This window comes from Ischnura elegans, chromosome 7 (genome assembly GCF_921293095.1).
Source record: "Ischnura elegans chromosome 7, ioIscEleg1.1, whole genome shotgun sequence".
Classification (NCBI taxonomy): domain Eukaryota; kingdom Metazoa; phylum Arthropoda; class Insecta; order Odonata; family Coenagrionidae; genus Ischnura; species Ischnura elegans.
Genome location: NC_060252.1, coordinates 46,581,432 through 46,599,977, shown reverse-complemented (window position 1 = coordinate 46,599,977; position 18,546 = coordinate 46,581,432). Strand labels below are relative to the sequence as shown.

Here is an 18,546-nt window from a genome sequence, read left to right as displayed (position 1 = left end):
CAGTGGAAAGAGGATGGCATTTTTTGTATTTGACTCCAATAAAAGGGTAAAAATACATAGATGATTTTCTTACTTCTTGAAGTCTTGTTTTCAGCTTCACAAGAAAAGTAGGAGTGAAGGAACCTCCTCTCCATGGATGAAACTTGTAATTAGGCCAAAATAAAGTTGTAAGATTTTGACAGCCTTCAATCCATTTGTCACACACTGAAATGGCCTGAAAAATAAATTTTGACAGTTTAGCACAATTATATTGGCCCATGCCATGACTGAATTATACAGTACCACCCACTAAAATTTTAACTGGTGAGAAGGAGATCAGCATACAATTTCTTGACAGTGTGCTTGGCATACTACACAATTGGCTGTCAGTAATTTATGAATTCAATTTAAATAATAATGAGTTATACCAGTGATGTAAATTGGCTGGGGAGGGGGGGTTGAATCAGATTGAGCAGCACAATACACTGGGTAATACACACAAAATGTTGATTAATAACATGAATCTATTTTAGAAAAAACATTTGGCTACATTTCATATTTGTCTTGGAAAGTTTACAAGCCATTTAGTTTATTTCACAAACTGTACAGGAACTACCATAATATGTAGATACCGGAGACAAGAGTTATTGAATCTTCATCCCATCTACAGAATATTTAACCCTCTCCCATATAGTTATGATACTGATGAGTAGGAATACCATTTCTCATCTCCAAAAACAGTACTTGATTTGTATTAATCAAGCGGATAACAGCCCAGTGGCTACCGCATGTAGCTGCAGAAGGGAAGTCTCAGTGTTCGATTCCCGAAGCGGAGAGCAAAATTTTTCACAATGTTCCTCTCTCCAACTGTTCCTTCCGAGATTGTACAGACTATAAATTCTTTTAATAACTCTTATTCCGCAGGGCTTGATGATATCCCTATGCCCATACTAAAAGCGGCATCTAATGTCATTGCTACACCATTGGCTGAGATAGTAAACTCTTCCTTTTCTTCAGGCCAGTTCCCATCTACCATCAAACATTCGCGCGTAATCCCTGTGCACAAAAAAGGCTCAAACAGCAAAGCAGATAACTATAGACCCATATCAATCTTATCTGTTTTCTCAAAGCTGTTTGAAAAAGTGTTCCTCAAGCGATTGCACAACTATTTACCTATAAGCTTGTGTAAGAGGCGCACACGTGTAAGAGGCGCACCCCTATTTTGAGGATCGAAGCTATAAAGAAAAAAATTTTTTTATCCAATCGTGCGGTGTTGCTGACGTATGCCGGGAATTTCGACAGTTATTGAAATGTCCTCTTTCAATACTATTTGAAAGAGGAAATTTTGATAACTGCGGCGGCATAAGAGGGAGTAGAAAGAGTTCCGATCCTCTTTGCATACGCCATCGCTCTACGTTGCTTGTCCTACTCACGAACAATTTTGTTTAAAAGCTCTCGCAGGAGTATTGCAGTAGAATTGCAGCCGTGGAAAATTTTAAGGCAAAACACGATAGGCAAATGGCATGAGCTTTCCCAAGAGATTGAACAACAATCGGGGCAATCTCAGCGCCGTAGGATAATAACCACGTCGTAGATTTAAGGCCCCTTGCACACGCACCGATTTTGGACGGCCGGTAAAATATCGGCCGTCCACATTCCAATAGTGTACAATGGGAGAGCATTGGAGCTTGCACACGTACCGACCACACGCTGGCACCGGCAAAATGCCGGTTAGCTGCCGGCTATTGTCACTGTGGATCGCCGACGCCGGCTCAAATACTTAGCAACGTATCGTTTGACCGGAAAAAATCCGGCGTGTGTGCAAGCATCGCTTCGCCGGTAAAATATCGGCCAATATTTCACCGGCCGTCCAAAATCTGTGTGTGTGCAAGGGGCCTAACGGAACTACACTCGGCTCGCCATCAGCTAATGCCTCTACCGTTTTTTTCCTTTCCGAGACTCCAAAGGAAAATATCAAGTTACAGGGGAACAATGGAAACGTGTTTCATCCCTACCCCATTCCACCAACTTACCTTTTTCGGTCTACCAGGTTCAATTCCCCGAGTTTCTGGAGGTCAAATGCTACGTGAGTCACCTTCTGAGCTCGAAGATATCTCGACATCTTTCAGCAATTGTATGACACGCACGAGGTTCTAAAAAGAATTAGACCTGACGCGACGTATATCTTACAGCATTTAAGTTTTTTGAGCTCTAATTGATTGACACAAAGATTTCTAGCTAAAATAAGGCTACTAATATTCAACATAGTCCAAACAGCACAATTTCGGAAGAAACAAGCGTAGCATATGCGCATTCAAACAAGACGAGACGGACTGGAAACTCAGGCAACGCAAACTGCGTATATCACATTGCTGCGCCTTCGCCCCTTCGCTTTAAAGGCAACGACGTCACATGCAAGATCGGACGTGTTCTTCCCTTGCTCCTTCGCTCGTACCTTTAAATACGGAGGGGAGGGAGCCCTCTTCCCCTAGACCTCTCCTTCAGCGCTCTTCACTTATAAGCATTTCCGATTTCTTCTATCCACCATTAAGTCCAACAATGAGCACACTCGTTCGAATTTTTTCAACCGCAGGTTGTGACACCAATATTACTATATGCAATATAAATGCCGCGGGATGCCCACTCGTGGCAATAAATTTAGCGCGCGCTCCGGAGCGAATCACCCCGCGCGATCTTTTCAATGTTCACCTCTGGGGTACCGACGTGACGGCGCGATGCTTGCAAGAAATTCAAACAGGAGCATTTTAAAAATACGTCACTAAGGGAGAAAATCCCCTGCCTGCCGCTTGATTTTGACCCAGGGTTTCAGATGACTGACTCACGCTAAAAACCAAGGCCACTCAGTTCCCCTTGAACTTGCAACTGGTGAAGGGGAGGGGGGAAGATAAGAAGTTTGTGTAAGAGGCGCACCCCCATTTTCGGCTGCAATACCTGGGAAAAAAGGTGCGCCTCTTACACGCGCTTAAACGGTAACTACTTGTAACTTACTTCATGAAAACCAGCATGGCTTTAGGGCTGGAAAATCTACTAACTCGGCCTCTTTTGAGCTGATAAATAATATCCTACAGGGCCTCAATGATAAACTAGTCACAGTGGGAATCTTCTTTGATCTCACCAAGGCCTTTGACTTGATCGACCACAACATTCTGTAAAATAAGGTAAATGCTCTTGGTATCACTGGTCCAGTCCAGGATTGGACCATGTCATACCTAAGAGATAGGCATCAAACAGTATGCTATCAATGCAGTAGCACCAACTCAAGTATCAAATCGAGCCCCATGAAATCCACAAGGGGAGTGCCTCAAGGATCCCTCCTTGGCCCTATACTTTTCCTGCTCTACATCAACGATCTCCCTACTCATTTGTCTCATTCTAAAATCACTCTCTACGCGGATGACACCTCGACCATCATTACTGCAAATAATGCTCAAAATATTGTTGACCGGACTAACCTCACAATCAATGAAATGCATCAATGGTGTAAAAGGAACAAACTGATAGTTAACAACCAGAAAACTGTCTTCCTCCAATTCCTACATAAAAACTCCTTCAAAAAGGATCTTATCCCTCACATAGACAAAATCTCACAATCCTCTGATGTTGACACCACAAAGTTCCTTGGACTTCAAATCTCCACCAACCTTGATTGGGCACCTCACGTACTGGTCGTACTCAAAAAAATCTCCGTGGGTATATTTATGATTAGAAGGTTGTATCCGATTGTATCAATGGATACTTTAAAAATGGTATACTTCGCAAAAATTCATTCCCATATCTCTTATGGCATTCTGTTTTGGGGAAACTCACCTGCAGCAAAAAGAGCCTTTTCAGCCCAAAAACAAGCCATTAACCTGGATCCGCCCAATGTAACATAAATGTCACACCCTGTATCGCTCCACTGTAATGGCTCTTGCATCGTTCGGGCACGGTATATTGTTGTGTTTTATACCTTATTGGAAAGAGGAAGCTAAGTGCTTCAATTCAAGGTAAGAATTGTCAAGTGAGAGTGAAGACCTATCCTTTGAGTACCCCTGGTACTTATGCGCCTTCCCTAGACACTAAAAATGGACGTTCGCTTTGTGTAAATATTTAATTTTTTCATTAACTATATGCGCTACAGCGACAATTTTTGGTATGTATCAACATAATGATACAAAATTATTAATAATACATTAATATGTTTGGTATTGCTTTCCATTTCTGTAATATACTCTGATAAATGTTACTGTGACATAAATGTCACATTGGGCGGATCCCTATGCAAATCTTCAAAGTTTCGAATTTTATGCTCTAGTTAGAATTTATTCCATTTTCAACGTTTTTTCCTTCGTATTCCCGCCAAAAGACTTATTATTTATCAATTAGTCGATAAATTTGCATTTATTAACTTTTATTCCGGTAATTACTTTTGAATTAAATTTTTAAATATTAGGGATATCGATATCTCAGAGATATTACACTGTGTGAAGCCAAATAGCTTCCGGAAAACGAAGACTTTGACGAAGTACAATATACCTTGAGCTACCAGAAGCAGCAATTGTCACTGATGAGGACATTGCAGATGACCAGGCTGGTGGACTTGTGGAAAATTTAACGGGAAGACAACTTCGGGCAAGAGTGGAGCTTGTTTTGCAGCTTGATAATGATAATACTAATGAATTTCAAGAGAAGTCCTGAAGTATTTCGGTACCAGTTAGATGTAAGGAAAAGGATTCGAAGTCAACGAAGCTTTCATCACTTCTCCAATAGAAAAAAGTAAAAAGAGAAGCTGCCAATTTGCGATAAGAAGGTCATTTTGTAAGAAATAGGTTATTCCCCGAAACAGATCTTCCTGAATAGAGGGAAAAATTAGGTGTAGAAATTTTTTAAATAGTTTTTCCGGATGACATTCTCTTTTCTCATGGCAGAATTAGATAATTATACTACTTCTATTGTTTTTTCATCTTCTAGCATCAGTAAAGAGGAGATGAAAATTTTCATTGGGATTTTACTGTTATGAGGTTGTAACTGGTTTCCATCCAAGCGATGCTCCTGGGAAGATTCTGGGGGTGCTCACAACTCAATGGTTACCGTAGCCTAGCGAAGGAATAGGTTCTTTGTGATGAGTAGATACTTTCACTGTGCAGACAATACGATGCCCGACATAATAGACATATTGTGGTAGCTTCGCCGTAGATCACTAAATTGAAAGAACGTTTCAGAGGGATTTTTCCCACTGAAAAAACTCTCTTTTGGCAGGAGTATGATTGTGGAGTATTTTGGTATCCATCCTTGCATGTAATTCATTCGGCGGAGGACAATCAGTTTTGGTGGTAATGGTGGAATATTTTCCTCGACTTTTGGATGTAGCTGTTCACAATCTGTTCACGAGCGAAATCTGGTCATTGCATGTCACAATTAGAGATCAGGCGTGTAATAATGCAAACATTACTGACCATACACCGATGCAAAGGCAAGTATAGCCGCCGTACTACGTCATTTTCAACAGAGGCAGACAGTGAAATATGTTACGATGCTAATGATCAATTAGTCTCAAAAGATTGCGTCGCCGTGCTGGAGAACATTGCGCTTCCGTCAAATGCACTGCATGCGATGCATGAAATATGGACAAATATTGCTTTACTACTTACCACTCAAAATGGTACGTATACACCGGCATTGAACTCTAAAGCAATCTTTAGTTTATATGAAACAAATTGATTCAAATTTAATTCAATTTTATAAGGTATAACACCCTTATATGTTGTGAGAATATTTTTCAAACATGTATATTTATTCTATGTATTTTCCAAAATTGGGAAATTCATTTTCAACTATTTTACTTATTAGCCATGTAAAAATATTATTTAAATGTACCTTCAACAAATCCATTGATTGTGTCAATTCAAGGTTCTGTAATTTCATAATACTGCCCAAAACTTAAATTTATATATAAATTTAAAATAATATTTCTTGATGTGTATTTGACAAGTTTATAATATAAACATTATAAATTTAAATGTACCCCAAACTTGTGAAATAGCATTGAAAAAATCCAAAACACTTCTACATCTTAAAAAATCACAATTTACATCGAAAAATTTATGAATCGCGGGCAATGGAACTCTGAAAATTATTGCTAAATTTTTAAACAATTTACTTTAAATTTAAACTAAAGCTTGAAAATAGTGTACGTAATTAATAATATGTTTTTCTAGTGTTTTTATCATTTAAATGAACAGTGCAGCTCAAATGCGAAAAATATTTGCTTTTTCTGGGGAAATATTACCTTGCACCAAAAGACAACAGATCCGCCCAATGTGACATTTATGTCACAGCCTGTATCTCGGAAACTACACAACCGAGCAACGAAATATTTTCAGAATGTAGTAAAAATGAGACCTTTACCATTCCCCTAGAATATGAATTATTAATCTCAAAAAAAATATTTTGGGCGGATCCAGGTTAAAGCTATGTACCATGTCCCTATTTGCACTCCCGGTAAAATCTTCTTTGCTAAATCTAAAATCCTCACCCTCCCTTCTTTATATATCCTTACATGTGCCTGTTTTGTCAAAGCAAACCCTTCCCATTATCTTCAAAACTCTACCTACCATGATCACCTCACCCGTTCTAGAAATAACATCCATTCCAACCAATATTCCAGCTCTCTCTGCCTAAAAGGTCCCTACCACTCTGCCTCGATCCTATACAATAAAGTTCCCGATGAAATAAAAAATTGCAAATCACCTTCCGAATTCAAAAGGAGACTAAAAAGCCTCCTAGCTGAAAAATGCTATTACAGTATTAATGAATACCTGGAGGATGCATTATAAAGGAAATTTTCTAGATGGCAACTTGAATGCCTATAATTTTCCATACTTTCTGTTAGTATGTTTATAACCCTCTCAGCTCTGTTTCTAATGTTTTGTACATATAGTGAAATGATTATCTTGAGAATTCCCAAGAACCTGGAAAATTTTCAATCATGTATGTATGTTGGTATCTCATATTCAATCATGTATGTATGTTGGTATCTCATATTGACTTTAGCCTTGCAGATGTATAATTTGCCAATGGTGAAATAAATTTATTATTATTATTATTAACACCATATGTTTAGTGGAGTAATAAGGACCAAATTTTTTAACTGACACATTAGTGGCATGCATCAACTTTCTAGGAGTTCGCCTATTGAGTTCACCCTCTAGCATGAGTAACAACATGATTATTTTAATTAAAACATTCACATGTTTGGGGCATAAAAAGTTTATTCAAAACCTGATGACATTGCCAACTTTTATGTTGGCGGCCTCTTTCACCAGGTATAATGCCACGTCTTTTTTGATGAACTTTTAAGTTTGATTTCAAAAATTTATGAAAGACCCACGTGATTCCCTAATGGACCTTTTCCAGAGTGTCCACAGGGAGGACACAGTTAGGACACAGGGAGGACAGTATTAAACCAGATCATTTCGTGAAATTATATCATCAGCCAACAGCTACAAAAGAAATATTATATGAAGTTTCTTTGTACTTTTAGGTTAAATTTTATACCAAACACCAAGAATATCCATTTATATTTAACCACATTGGTTAAAAATTTTCTGTAAATTTGATTTCTCACATCTCTAGAGCACACTGATAGGAAAATTGAAGGGCAGGATAGTACCTGAAATGAATGGAATGTGATTGCTAACATGTGAGGAAGGGACTATAGTTTAGGTAAGAAGGGAAGGTTGGCAATCCATGAATGAAAGAGTTTGAGCCATAAAGATAATACGAGCCTGGGAGAGCAGACAAGAAAAAAGAGACATCAAATGCATATGAGTGTTTTTCCAGCAGTCACCAGTACATTCATACGGATACACTGTTTACCGCAGATAAAGGGTTGATACTCTCAACACTTAAGAGGACTAAGCAATGAATTCATACTGTTTTCTTTGCCAAATAACTAAGAACAAGATTCATAGAGGAAGAAATTTCCTGACCGATTAGTCACCCCACTACAACTAAAAGGGTAATATTAAGCTATCCCATGACTGTACTATAAACATTGGCATAACAATGTGGGGATCGTAAGGTCCTTCATGTTTGGGCAGCTTGGGTATTTTCCCATTCTCTTCCCTCTTGTTCTATATTTAAGTATTCTCCTGCTCCTAAGACAGATTCAATCCGAGGGAAGGAATCTATTTTAAAGTCCTCCAGACTTGATACCTACTTGATTCATAAGCTCCTCCATTTCCATGAATGAATCACTCCACAGGTTTCTTTGCTTGAATTTTGTTTGAACACAGAGAGTTACTTCAGTACCTGTGCAAGGAAAAAATGTGACAGTTAATCTGATATGATGTCTTACTGCTATGAGGGAAAAGTGATGCTGAACATGAAATTTTGATGAATAATAGTCATGATGAAAAAAGATTTGATGCCCACAGACCAGATTTTCTGGCCTATGTCTACACTAGCTATTATAGGGATATCTATATTCTAATAGCCAATAGTTTTCTGAAATATAGGCAATAACAATCTGAAACTGAGAGATTTTTTTAGTGTAACTTTAATTGAAGACAGAGGAAATATTTCTCAAAACAATTAATCACCTATTATTTCCATCAAGTGCTCCATTCGTGGCTGAGGATAATACATGTCTTCCAATTTCCAGAGATCATCCAGATAATTCTGTACGTCATCTATAATTCTCTCTCCGTCAATTAAGGACACCGATTCCAAAGACCTGGATTGAAAAAATAGAGAAAATTAAAAGATGAAAGTTACATGCAATAAATGCTTAAGTTACTGCAAACCTTTAAGGCTCATAACATAAAAAACTAAAATAATATAAAACTGAGGGTTTCAGTCTCGTGGGCTGATGATACTTAACAAATCAAACAAACATGGTGGTGCAAAACAAATACACAATATGTACCTTTTATCAAGTAAATTTTAAACAGTAATTAAATACTGATCTGGGCAATAAAAACTTGACTTAGGTTTCATTATTACAACAAAAAGATACAGTTTTATAAACCACGGTCTCAATAAAATAAATTGAGTTTAAGAAAACTTAATGAAGTTAGAAATTTTTTACCACCTACCTAACATCTTTATCAACCAGTTTCAATATATTCATGAAACTTTGAGCCTTTAATTTTTCTTCTTTCAAATCAGTAGCTTTAGCAACAGCAGACCAAAACTGAAGCTCATCTTCAATTGTGATTATTGCTAAAATGAAAGCAGGAGACCGAAGTTGTTACAAGGATCTACAACATTAAATGTGAGGAGTGGAGGGAATTAAAAGGAAAAATACAATAATTTACGTAGAAGGTAATAGTCTCAATGAGAAATTGATACATATTTAAAATGAAGAAGATAATAAAAAAATACGAGATCAAGAAAATCAAAGATTTAGACTGCATACATTAAATTTTTATGAATAAATAGCCATGAAGTGGACGTTCACATCAAGTGCACAAGACTAGCTTGAACCTTAATATGTTAATGAAGGGTTTTCATAAACATAAACTGAAACCTCAATCTTAACAGAGGTAGTACCCATCCCCCTAAATGCTGAAGGTGCCATTCCTCACCCCAAGATAAAAAGCAACAATCACCTCTCCCTGCAAGTAAATTGTGTGCATTTTAAAAATATGTAGCCCCCCACAATTTTTTTCAGTGACACAATTTTCATCAAATATCTATGTGGCCCTGAAAAGAGAAAAGCTTCATAAAATACATACAGAGTTGTAAGTAAATGAAATGTGCCCATCTACATTACAGATCAAAGCCCTTCTGAATAGTGGGCTGTAAAACATGTTACTTCAAAATAAATAACTTTGCGGTGAATCGTAGTTGGAACCCCTTATTCACCATTTCGTGGATTGGCGGCGGTGTCTAGAACTATTTTCTGGATAGGTTTCTTCTCTGTGATTGGCTAATTTTAAAGCTTCAGATCCTGCGGATTACCGTTACTTCATTTCCGCTTTTCAATTCACGGTGTCTGCACCTGTTCAAGCCCATCATCCCACGTTCAAGCCAACTATTTTGATTTGTTACTTTTCGAATATGTTTGGCAAAAATACCAGGGTCACTTGGTGGGTCCGGATGCTTTTGAAGTCTTCAAGAATGACATCATCAAAGTTTATACCCCTTGGGACAGAGATCATGAAGTAGATGATGACAATCGTCCAAAATCGAAGGCAAATTAATTGTTTTTTCAGTGATTTTTTTGTGTAACTGCAAATAAAATTCTGTATTAAAATTGTATTTTTGCAGTAATTTTATATATTTTTCAAAAAGTTTATTGTGCGCCGATCAGGGGGACCAACAACGATCGCACCTAACTTTGAAAGGAAATTTTTGCAAAGAATAACATTAAAGCTCTGCATGAAACAAGTGACTTCATATGCAGTCATGCACACGGGTGCATAGTTAAATACACAAAGGATGAAGTTTGCCATGAAAAAAATACTTGACTTTGACAGGATTCAAACCTGGATCTCCTGATTGCCGTTCGGGTGTGTTAGCCAGTTACACCACCAATCCATTTTCGCAGAATGAACTTCGGGATTGGTTTTACCGAACAAGGTGTTGACGTCACAAGTCCACACTGTGGCACATAAGGTGGAGGTCATGCTTCCTAAGCATTTTTCAAAAAGTTTATCGTGCGCCAATCAGGGGGACCAACTACGATCGCACCTAACTTTGAAAGGCAATTTTTGCCAAGAATAACATTAAAGCTCTGCAAGAAACAAGTGGCTTCATATGCAGTGGAGGTCATGCTTCCTAAGCATGACCTCCATTGTGAGAGTGAAATGAAAATTGCATTAAAATTCTGACAGGCAATTGGGAGATCCGGGTTTGAATCATGGCAAAATCAAATATTTAGTCATGGCAAACTTCATCCTTGGTGTATTCAATAACATTAAATAAATGGTGGTACTCCAATTGCATGGTAAAAAATATACACAGGAATGGCTTTTAAATTTACAACCCATTTGTGAAATCTAACATCTGTAATCTCTCCCAAGTGTCCACCTCCTTAATAGACCATTTCTTTTTTTCCCTAATGAAAGCCACAGAAAAGTCTGACCACACTGCATTTAAAAGAGAAAGAGATTAAATACGTTTAAATAAGATGGGAACAAAGAAAGCAAGCTGAGGCGCTTCACTGACTACATCAACTAAAGGGGCTAGAGCTTGAAAAGTATGTAATAATAATAATAATAATAATAATAATAAATAACCTGCAAACACCTGCTTTAGATGCTTCCCAATCTACATCTGTAGAAAATCGAGGGACCACTAAAGCAGGAAAAAATCGTGTGCGTATGAAATGGACTCCCGAAATGAATAAATGTGTCATGCATGCGTATTACACCATAACCCGGCTTGAAATAGATAAAACTAGTTATAGAAAATACATTTTTGAGAAATTTAAAGAGCATTACCCAGAATGTGTAGTCACCGAACAAAGAGTAGCTGACCAGAGACGTGCAATTGTATTAAAAAACCTTTTACCAGTTCCAATACTTGAAGAAATAAAACATCAAGTAAGCAAAGAATTGTCCAGAAGTAGCCTTATAGACCCTCCAATAAATGAGGATGAAATCAGTTTAAATGTTGGACCTACATCTAGCGAAGCTGAACCGTCAACAACCCCACGTCCCGCAGAGGAATCTAGGAACGAAACTTTTAAAACAGGAAACTCAGGAATCATCAATAGCCAATGCCAAGAAGAACATATTGACACCAATCAGTCCAAAACGACAAATCTTGAAGAGACTGAAATATCAGAATTGCTAACCAAAACGGTAATAGAATATTACGGTTCAGATCCCAGCCAGCGACCGAAAATTCCAAAAATTAATACATCAACGAAGTTTATGCAAACCGTCGCTATGGTCAATAATATCCTACCACAGCTAACCCAGTATTTAAGCAATATTTCCGACATCCATACATTGATTTATGCTGCTTCTATCACCATTAGTAAACACTTAGGCTTCAAAATCAAACCGAATTCCCGATCTGAAACAGTGCCAGTAAGAAAAGAAACAATTCCACCATGGAGAAAACGCTTAGAGAGCGATATAAAACATCTAAGGCAGCAAATTGGTAAATTGACCCAATATCAAAATGGAAATAGATCAAGAAAGTTAGTATCATCACTTAAATGTGTTTTCAAAAATTTCAACATAGATGTAGCTAATGAAAACCACAGCAGGTATGTCAAAGAGTTGCTCGAACTTAATAAACAAAAACTAGCAGTTAAAGTTGGGCGCCTTAAAAGATACAATAAGTCTTTCAATAGAAAGGAACAAAACCGGGAATTTAAAACTTCCGAAAAATCATTTTACAAGAAGCTGAGATCATCTGCAACAACTGACATCGAAGGTAAATTGCCAGATCAGGATGGAGTGTACAACTTCTGGTCCTCAATATGGTCGACCCCAACAGAAAGCAATTCGAGTGCAAGCTGGATTGGAAACGAAGAAAACTTACACCTCAATTTAGTTGAAATGCAGTTTACTAAAATCTCAACCGAGGACATCAAAATAGTTTTAAGAAAGGCACATAATTGGAAATCACCAGGTCCTGATGGAATTCAAAACTTCTGGTATAAACAGTTTACGTCTCTACATGGAGCCATAGCCAAATGTTTTAATGATATTATTAATAACCCAACAATCCTCCCTGATTTCTTCACAACAGGGATAACATACATGAAGCCCAAAACAATGAATACGGAAGATCCAACACAATATCGACCCATAACATGTCTACCTACTATATACAAAATACTCACGTCTTGTATTACAAATAAAATATATAGCCATATTGACCAGAATGATATACTTGCAGAAGAGCAAAAAGGATGCCGAAAGTTCCATATGGGATGCAAGGAGCAATTGACAATTGATTCTGTAGTATTACAACAATCACGCAAAAATAACAGAAACCTTCATGTTGCTTATATTGACTACCGTAAGGCGTTTGACAGTGTCCCACATAATTGGCTCTTAAAAGTTCTGACTACATACAAAATCCACGGCACCATCATTAAGTTTTTAGAAGCAACTATGGCAAAGTGGAAAACAGCCCTAATGGTCAATATATCGGGTAAAGGCTTTATAACACCAACCATTGATATACAACGGGGTTTATTCCAAGGAGACTCATTGAGTCCACTTTGGTTTTGCCTGGCATTGAACCCATTATCAAATGCCCTCAATAGCACTAAATATGGATACAAAATAAAAAATAGTACAAACACCAGTTTTACTTTGTCTCACCTTCTATATATGGACGATATTAAAATCTATGCCTCAAATGAAATACAGCTCAAGTACCTTTTGGATGTCACAAGTAGGTTCTCCGCGGATATAAAAATGCAATTCGGATTGGATAAATGCAGATTGCTTCACATAGAAAAAGGGAAAATCAAGCATGGTAACTTCAATGTTACAGATGACGAGTCAATAATATCCATGGAAGCAAATGAGAACTACAAATACCTTGGATTCCTGCAAGCAAAATCAATACAACATAAACAGATCAAGAAGGAATTAACAACTGAATTCCATAAAAGACTAACATCCATCCTTAAAACAGAATTAAATGCACGAAATGTAATCAAAGCCATCAATACGTTTGCGGTACCCGTGTTGACATATACATTTGGAGTGATTGACTGGACCAAAACCGAAATAGCAGGCATAGAAAGATCAATACGTACAACATTCACAAAATTTAATTTACACCACCCAAAGGCTGCAATAGAAAGGCTAACGCTACCCCGCTATATGGGAGGTAGAGGGTTAATAGATTTACAACAGCTCCTCAAAAACCAAATTCATGGACTAAAACATTTCTTCTACGATAAATCAAACAGTTCGAAGCTTCACAAATCAATAGTATATGCCGACAACAAATTAACACCATTAAATCTAAAAAATGGCACGACCGATGAAGCAACCAACACAGGAGCTGTTCTATTAAATAGAAAGGTAGAAGTATGGGCCCAGAAGGAACTGCATGGACGACACATCAATGACCTCAATCAACCATATGTTGATAAAATCTCATCAAACAAATGGTTGTCATTGGGTGAACTTTATGGAGAAACCGAAGGGTTCATGCTTGCAATACAAGACCAGGTCATCCACACTAAAAATTATGCAAAGTACATCCTTGGTGATAAAAGCATAACAGATGACAAATGTAGAAGGTGTTTTCAAGTACCTGAAACAATCCAGCACATTATATCTGGCTGTAAGATGCTAGCTAATACAGAATATTTAAGTAGACATAATCAAGTTGCAAAAATTATCCACCAAAAACTGGCCTACCAACACAAGTTAATAGATACTAAGACCCCATATTATGTGTACCACCCTGAAACAGTGCTTGAAAACGGCGAATTTAAAATCTATTACGATCTGCCTATTCAAACAGATAAAACTATAGTTAATAATAGACCAGATATAGTGTTGATTGACAAGAAATATAGAACTTGCTACATAGTTGATATTGCCGTGCCACTGTCGCATAACATCGAAAAGACAATTACAGGAAAAATTAACAAGTACCAAGATCTGGCAATAGAAATAAAAAGAATATGGAATATGGAACAGGTTTATATAGCTCCAATTGTCATCTCAGCTACCGGTATCATCCCAAAACACATACAAAATAGTTTCAAAATACTCAACCTCCATCCAAATACTTACATCAAACTGCAAAAGGCTGTAATAATTTCAACCTGTCATATCACGAGAAAATTTCTCAACGCAATTCAATAGTGAAGAGTTACCTTGGTGAAAACCCGTGCTCTTAACACTTAAGCTACTCAGTGAAAACTGAAGAAAATTTAAGAAAAAGCATAATAATAATAATAATAATAAATTTATTGGTGCCAAAAGATATGCAAAAACATATATAGGACCCGTCAAAAAGGATAAACACTTACACAAGAGATTCTGAGTGAACAATACATAAAAGAATGTTACACAGTTACAACAAAACAATTAAGAATTGAGGAATTCCTCAATAGAATAAAAGGTATTGTTTAAAAGGTACATCTTTAATTTAGAGGAGAAATTTCCTTTCACCTTTTCATCTTTTAATGAGGCAGGTAAGTTATTATAAATCCTGCAACTCATGGTGACAGGACCAGTATTAAAAATACAAAGGTTATGTTGTATCACAGCATAATTGTCTCTGCTTCTCGTGTTATGATTATGAATATCAAGATTCTTTATAAGTGTCAAGTGAGAATGGTGATTTCTTATAAGCATCGCAGCACAATAAATATAAATACAAGGTAGGGGAAGGATTTGTAACTTTTTAAAAAGATTGCGACAGCTGTCTCGTTTCCTAGCTTTGCAGATGATTCTGACTGCCCATTTCTGTAATTTAAAAATACGAACAGCCTTAGGGGATAGACCCCAGGCTAAAATACCATATCTTAGCCTGCTGTAGATATGAGCAAAATAAATAGTGATAGCTGTTCGTGAGTCGGTTAATTGCATCATGCGTCTAATGAGATAGCATCCAGATGCAATAGAGGATGAAATATGATTAATATGAGAGTCCCAGGACAGATTTTCGTTAATGATGAGCCCAAGAAATTTGGTGTCATTGACACGTTGAAGACTGACGTCTTCAAATTTTAAATAAAGGCTGTAATCAATTATTTTTTGAGCAGGGTGGAAAAAGACATATGCACACTATATGTACCTGGTAAGTTCAAAATCTCCACTGGCTGGCTAATTTGAGGATTCTGTTTCATAATAACCCTCTTCAAATTCTGCTCCAGTTGACTAATTATTTGTTGTAATTTTGGATCAAAACTTTGCCCCCAATTATCATCCTGAGACAGACAAAAAGGATTATAAGCATAAAGTAATTACATTCACACTTTAAAGCTAGAAAAAATTTCAGACTTACTTTAAGAACAGAAGGTGCAAACACCTTTTGAATGGTGTGATAAAGGGTTGATATTGGAGAATCAAACATTGATGATATGAACACAGTTTCATGAATGTTATCTCCTGTTATTACCACAGGTTTCAGCTTGAAAAATACTAAAGCATTGCATTTCTTCTCCAAGTTGATTGCCTAAAAACATCAACATTCTCATTGAAAACTTCACACTTAAAATAATAATGCCATCACAAATATTTGCCTACCTTATATTGGTGCCCATTGCAAGAGAATGAAAATTCAATAGGCATACATACACTGATTTTAGCACCACATCACATATTTAACATTTGATGGTTCGACTAGCGTTTATGTGATTAGTAGCAACATATACAATAATTTTCAGCAGTATAATTCATAAACGATTCCTTTTTTGAAAATGTAATCAGAGCTATATATGATTCATGTCAATAAAGTTAATATTTTAATTGATAGTTAATTAATAATTGGCTAATTATTCAATCAAATCCATTAACAAAGAGGTAATCAAACCAACTTGACATACAGCATTTACATATAGGTCTTTATAAAATATTATGAAAATATATGTGCAAATAAAACCTAATTTAACATATTTTACCTAACTATAAAGTAGGTGCCTTGGTTCTCTCATTAATTTCCATCACATCAATGCCCAATTATAGCCAAAGATACCACCAGGACAGTCCTTAAATATTAGTCTTTCAGTTGGAGCAAGGGACATATGAATGAAAAAATATAAATAATAAAATTATGCATCTTCTTCTGGTTGAGATTTAAGGGAGTAAAAAAAATAAGTTTTACAGATTTTTATCACTTATACATAATTGTAAACCGAATGAATCTATTTGCATATATTCCAATGGTTGGCTCTTACTTGGTGTTCCACAGAGGCAAATAATTAGAGTTTTCTTATGGTAACTGGGACATAGTCATGTGGACCCTTTCTCTATTCTTGAGGAGAAGTCTTACCTCTGACCAGAGGTAATTAGAGTCTTTACCCATTTATAAACTAAGAAACATTGTAGAATTCTAGGGAAATATTGGTTCAATAAGTTTCTACCTTTACTTTTATGATGTGTAGAAAATTGTAATACTATCAGAAGATGGGGAAAAATGAAATACAGTGCACTCTCGATATAACGACACCCCACGGTGCACTAATAAACACTCGCTATAGCGAATTGTCGCTTTACCGGAGGTGGAGCAAATAATAGCCAATATACCTGTTGCAAACAGATATACAGGAACAGGATTGGAGTGGCGACATATAAACATCTATCCGATAAACGTAACCATAAATCCAGAGGAAAGGCGATGTTTTTTTGTATCACTAAATTTCCTTACTCAAACAACGACTAACTATTGAAACAATTAATAAGCGCTGCACTGAATAAAAATCATGGAAAGCATTGTTTCGTCAATCATTATGCCAATGCACAACTGACGAAGCCATTTTTATATGCACTTAATTAGTTCATTTACGTGATCAATCTATTATTTTGGTATTTTCCACTGAAAATTCAAAAATTAAGTGATAAAACAGTATCGCGGTTATATAATGCCTCAAATGTTTCCATTGGTGTATGTTTATTGTTTCTGTACGTTAAGCGGCTGTGAAGTGAAATAACGCATTACATTTGTTTACACAGGCGAAAACGGTGGAAGGTTGTATAACGTTCCCGCCTTGGAAGACTTTTTCTATCAGATAATGTAATATCTTCATCATCTATGGTAAAAAGTTTGCTAAGCTTGAAAAATGATGTGATTAAAATTGCCGTTGTTGAAAAATGTTTCTTTTTGTGTGTTACGCTCACGACTTATTTGAAATAATACACAGAGTTTACCACGGCACTGCAAACGAGAGTTAGTTGTTCTGTGAGTTCCTCCAACGGCCACCAGGGGATGCTCGGCTACCCGCGTGACAAAAGAGAGCGCCAGTATGACTCCGACCACTGACGCGAATAGTTCACCCTTGTAAATCCGCAACGGAGAATAAATACGTCAATCCGGACTATTCATGCTGAGTATCATTTCTTCGTACATCCTACATCATCGCTAAGACGCACTACCTACCTTTAGAGGCATCATTGCAAGAAATACCTCATACTGCTAGGGAGTTTTGCCGGGGAGTTGTATGTAAAAAAGTTCCGTTTCGTCTATGTTATATGACGCGGGGAATACTTCTAAAGATACTTATGTTCGGAGTCCTTTCTTCCACGACTTCGGGTTTACACCGCAGGCATCACCAGCAATTATGAGGGGAGATAATGCTTCGCATTAGTATAATCATCCTTCCGCACTCTTAACATTCTTGATTCGCAATCTATCCCTGAAATACTCCGCTTTAGGCTTGGGCGTAGCCCCTTTCTCAGAAGTTCCCGCAGATTTGAATGGGCAAAACCACCCGAACAAAGCTCCTTATAACTCTTCATCGTCTGCATTTCTTGGGCGCTTTTGTTTTTTTTTTTTAATTTTGCAGAGCGAATGGGAAGATAAATTAATTTCGACACTCTCATATTACTCCTTTATTTTTACTTTCTTGCTTAGACGTGTTTGGTGTTTTTTGGCCATGGTGACTGCCATCAAATGCTTTCTATT

General features: G+C 36.9%; 1 protein-coding gene across 1 annotated transcript in view; it reads right to left on the bottom strand.

The window, feature by feature from the left end:
• LOC124162973 (cytoplasmic dynein 2 heavy chain 1) overlaps window positions 1-18,546 on the bottom strand; it is a 147,398-nt gene that overhangs the window by 119,265 nt on the left and 9,587 nt on the right. Inside the window, exons 3-8 of the mRNA XM_046539753.1 lie at window positions 15,931-16,101; window positions 15,721-15,853; window positions 9,078-9,204; window positions 8,583-8,716; window positions 8,201-8,292; window positions 74-214 (exon numbers count right to left, since the gene is read on the bottom strand). Coding sequence (XP_046395709.1) covers window positions 74-214; window positions 8,201-8,292; window positions 8,583-8,716; window positions 9,078-9,204; window positions 15,721-15,853; window positions 15,931-16,101 — 798 coding nt within the window. The remainder of the gene's footprint in view (window positions 1-73; window positions 215-8,200; window positions 8,293-8,582; window positions 8,717-9,077; window positions 9,205-15,720; window positions 15,854-15,930; window positions 16,102-18,546) is intronic.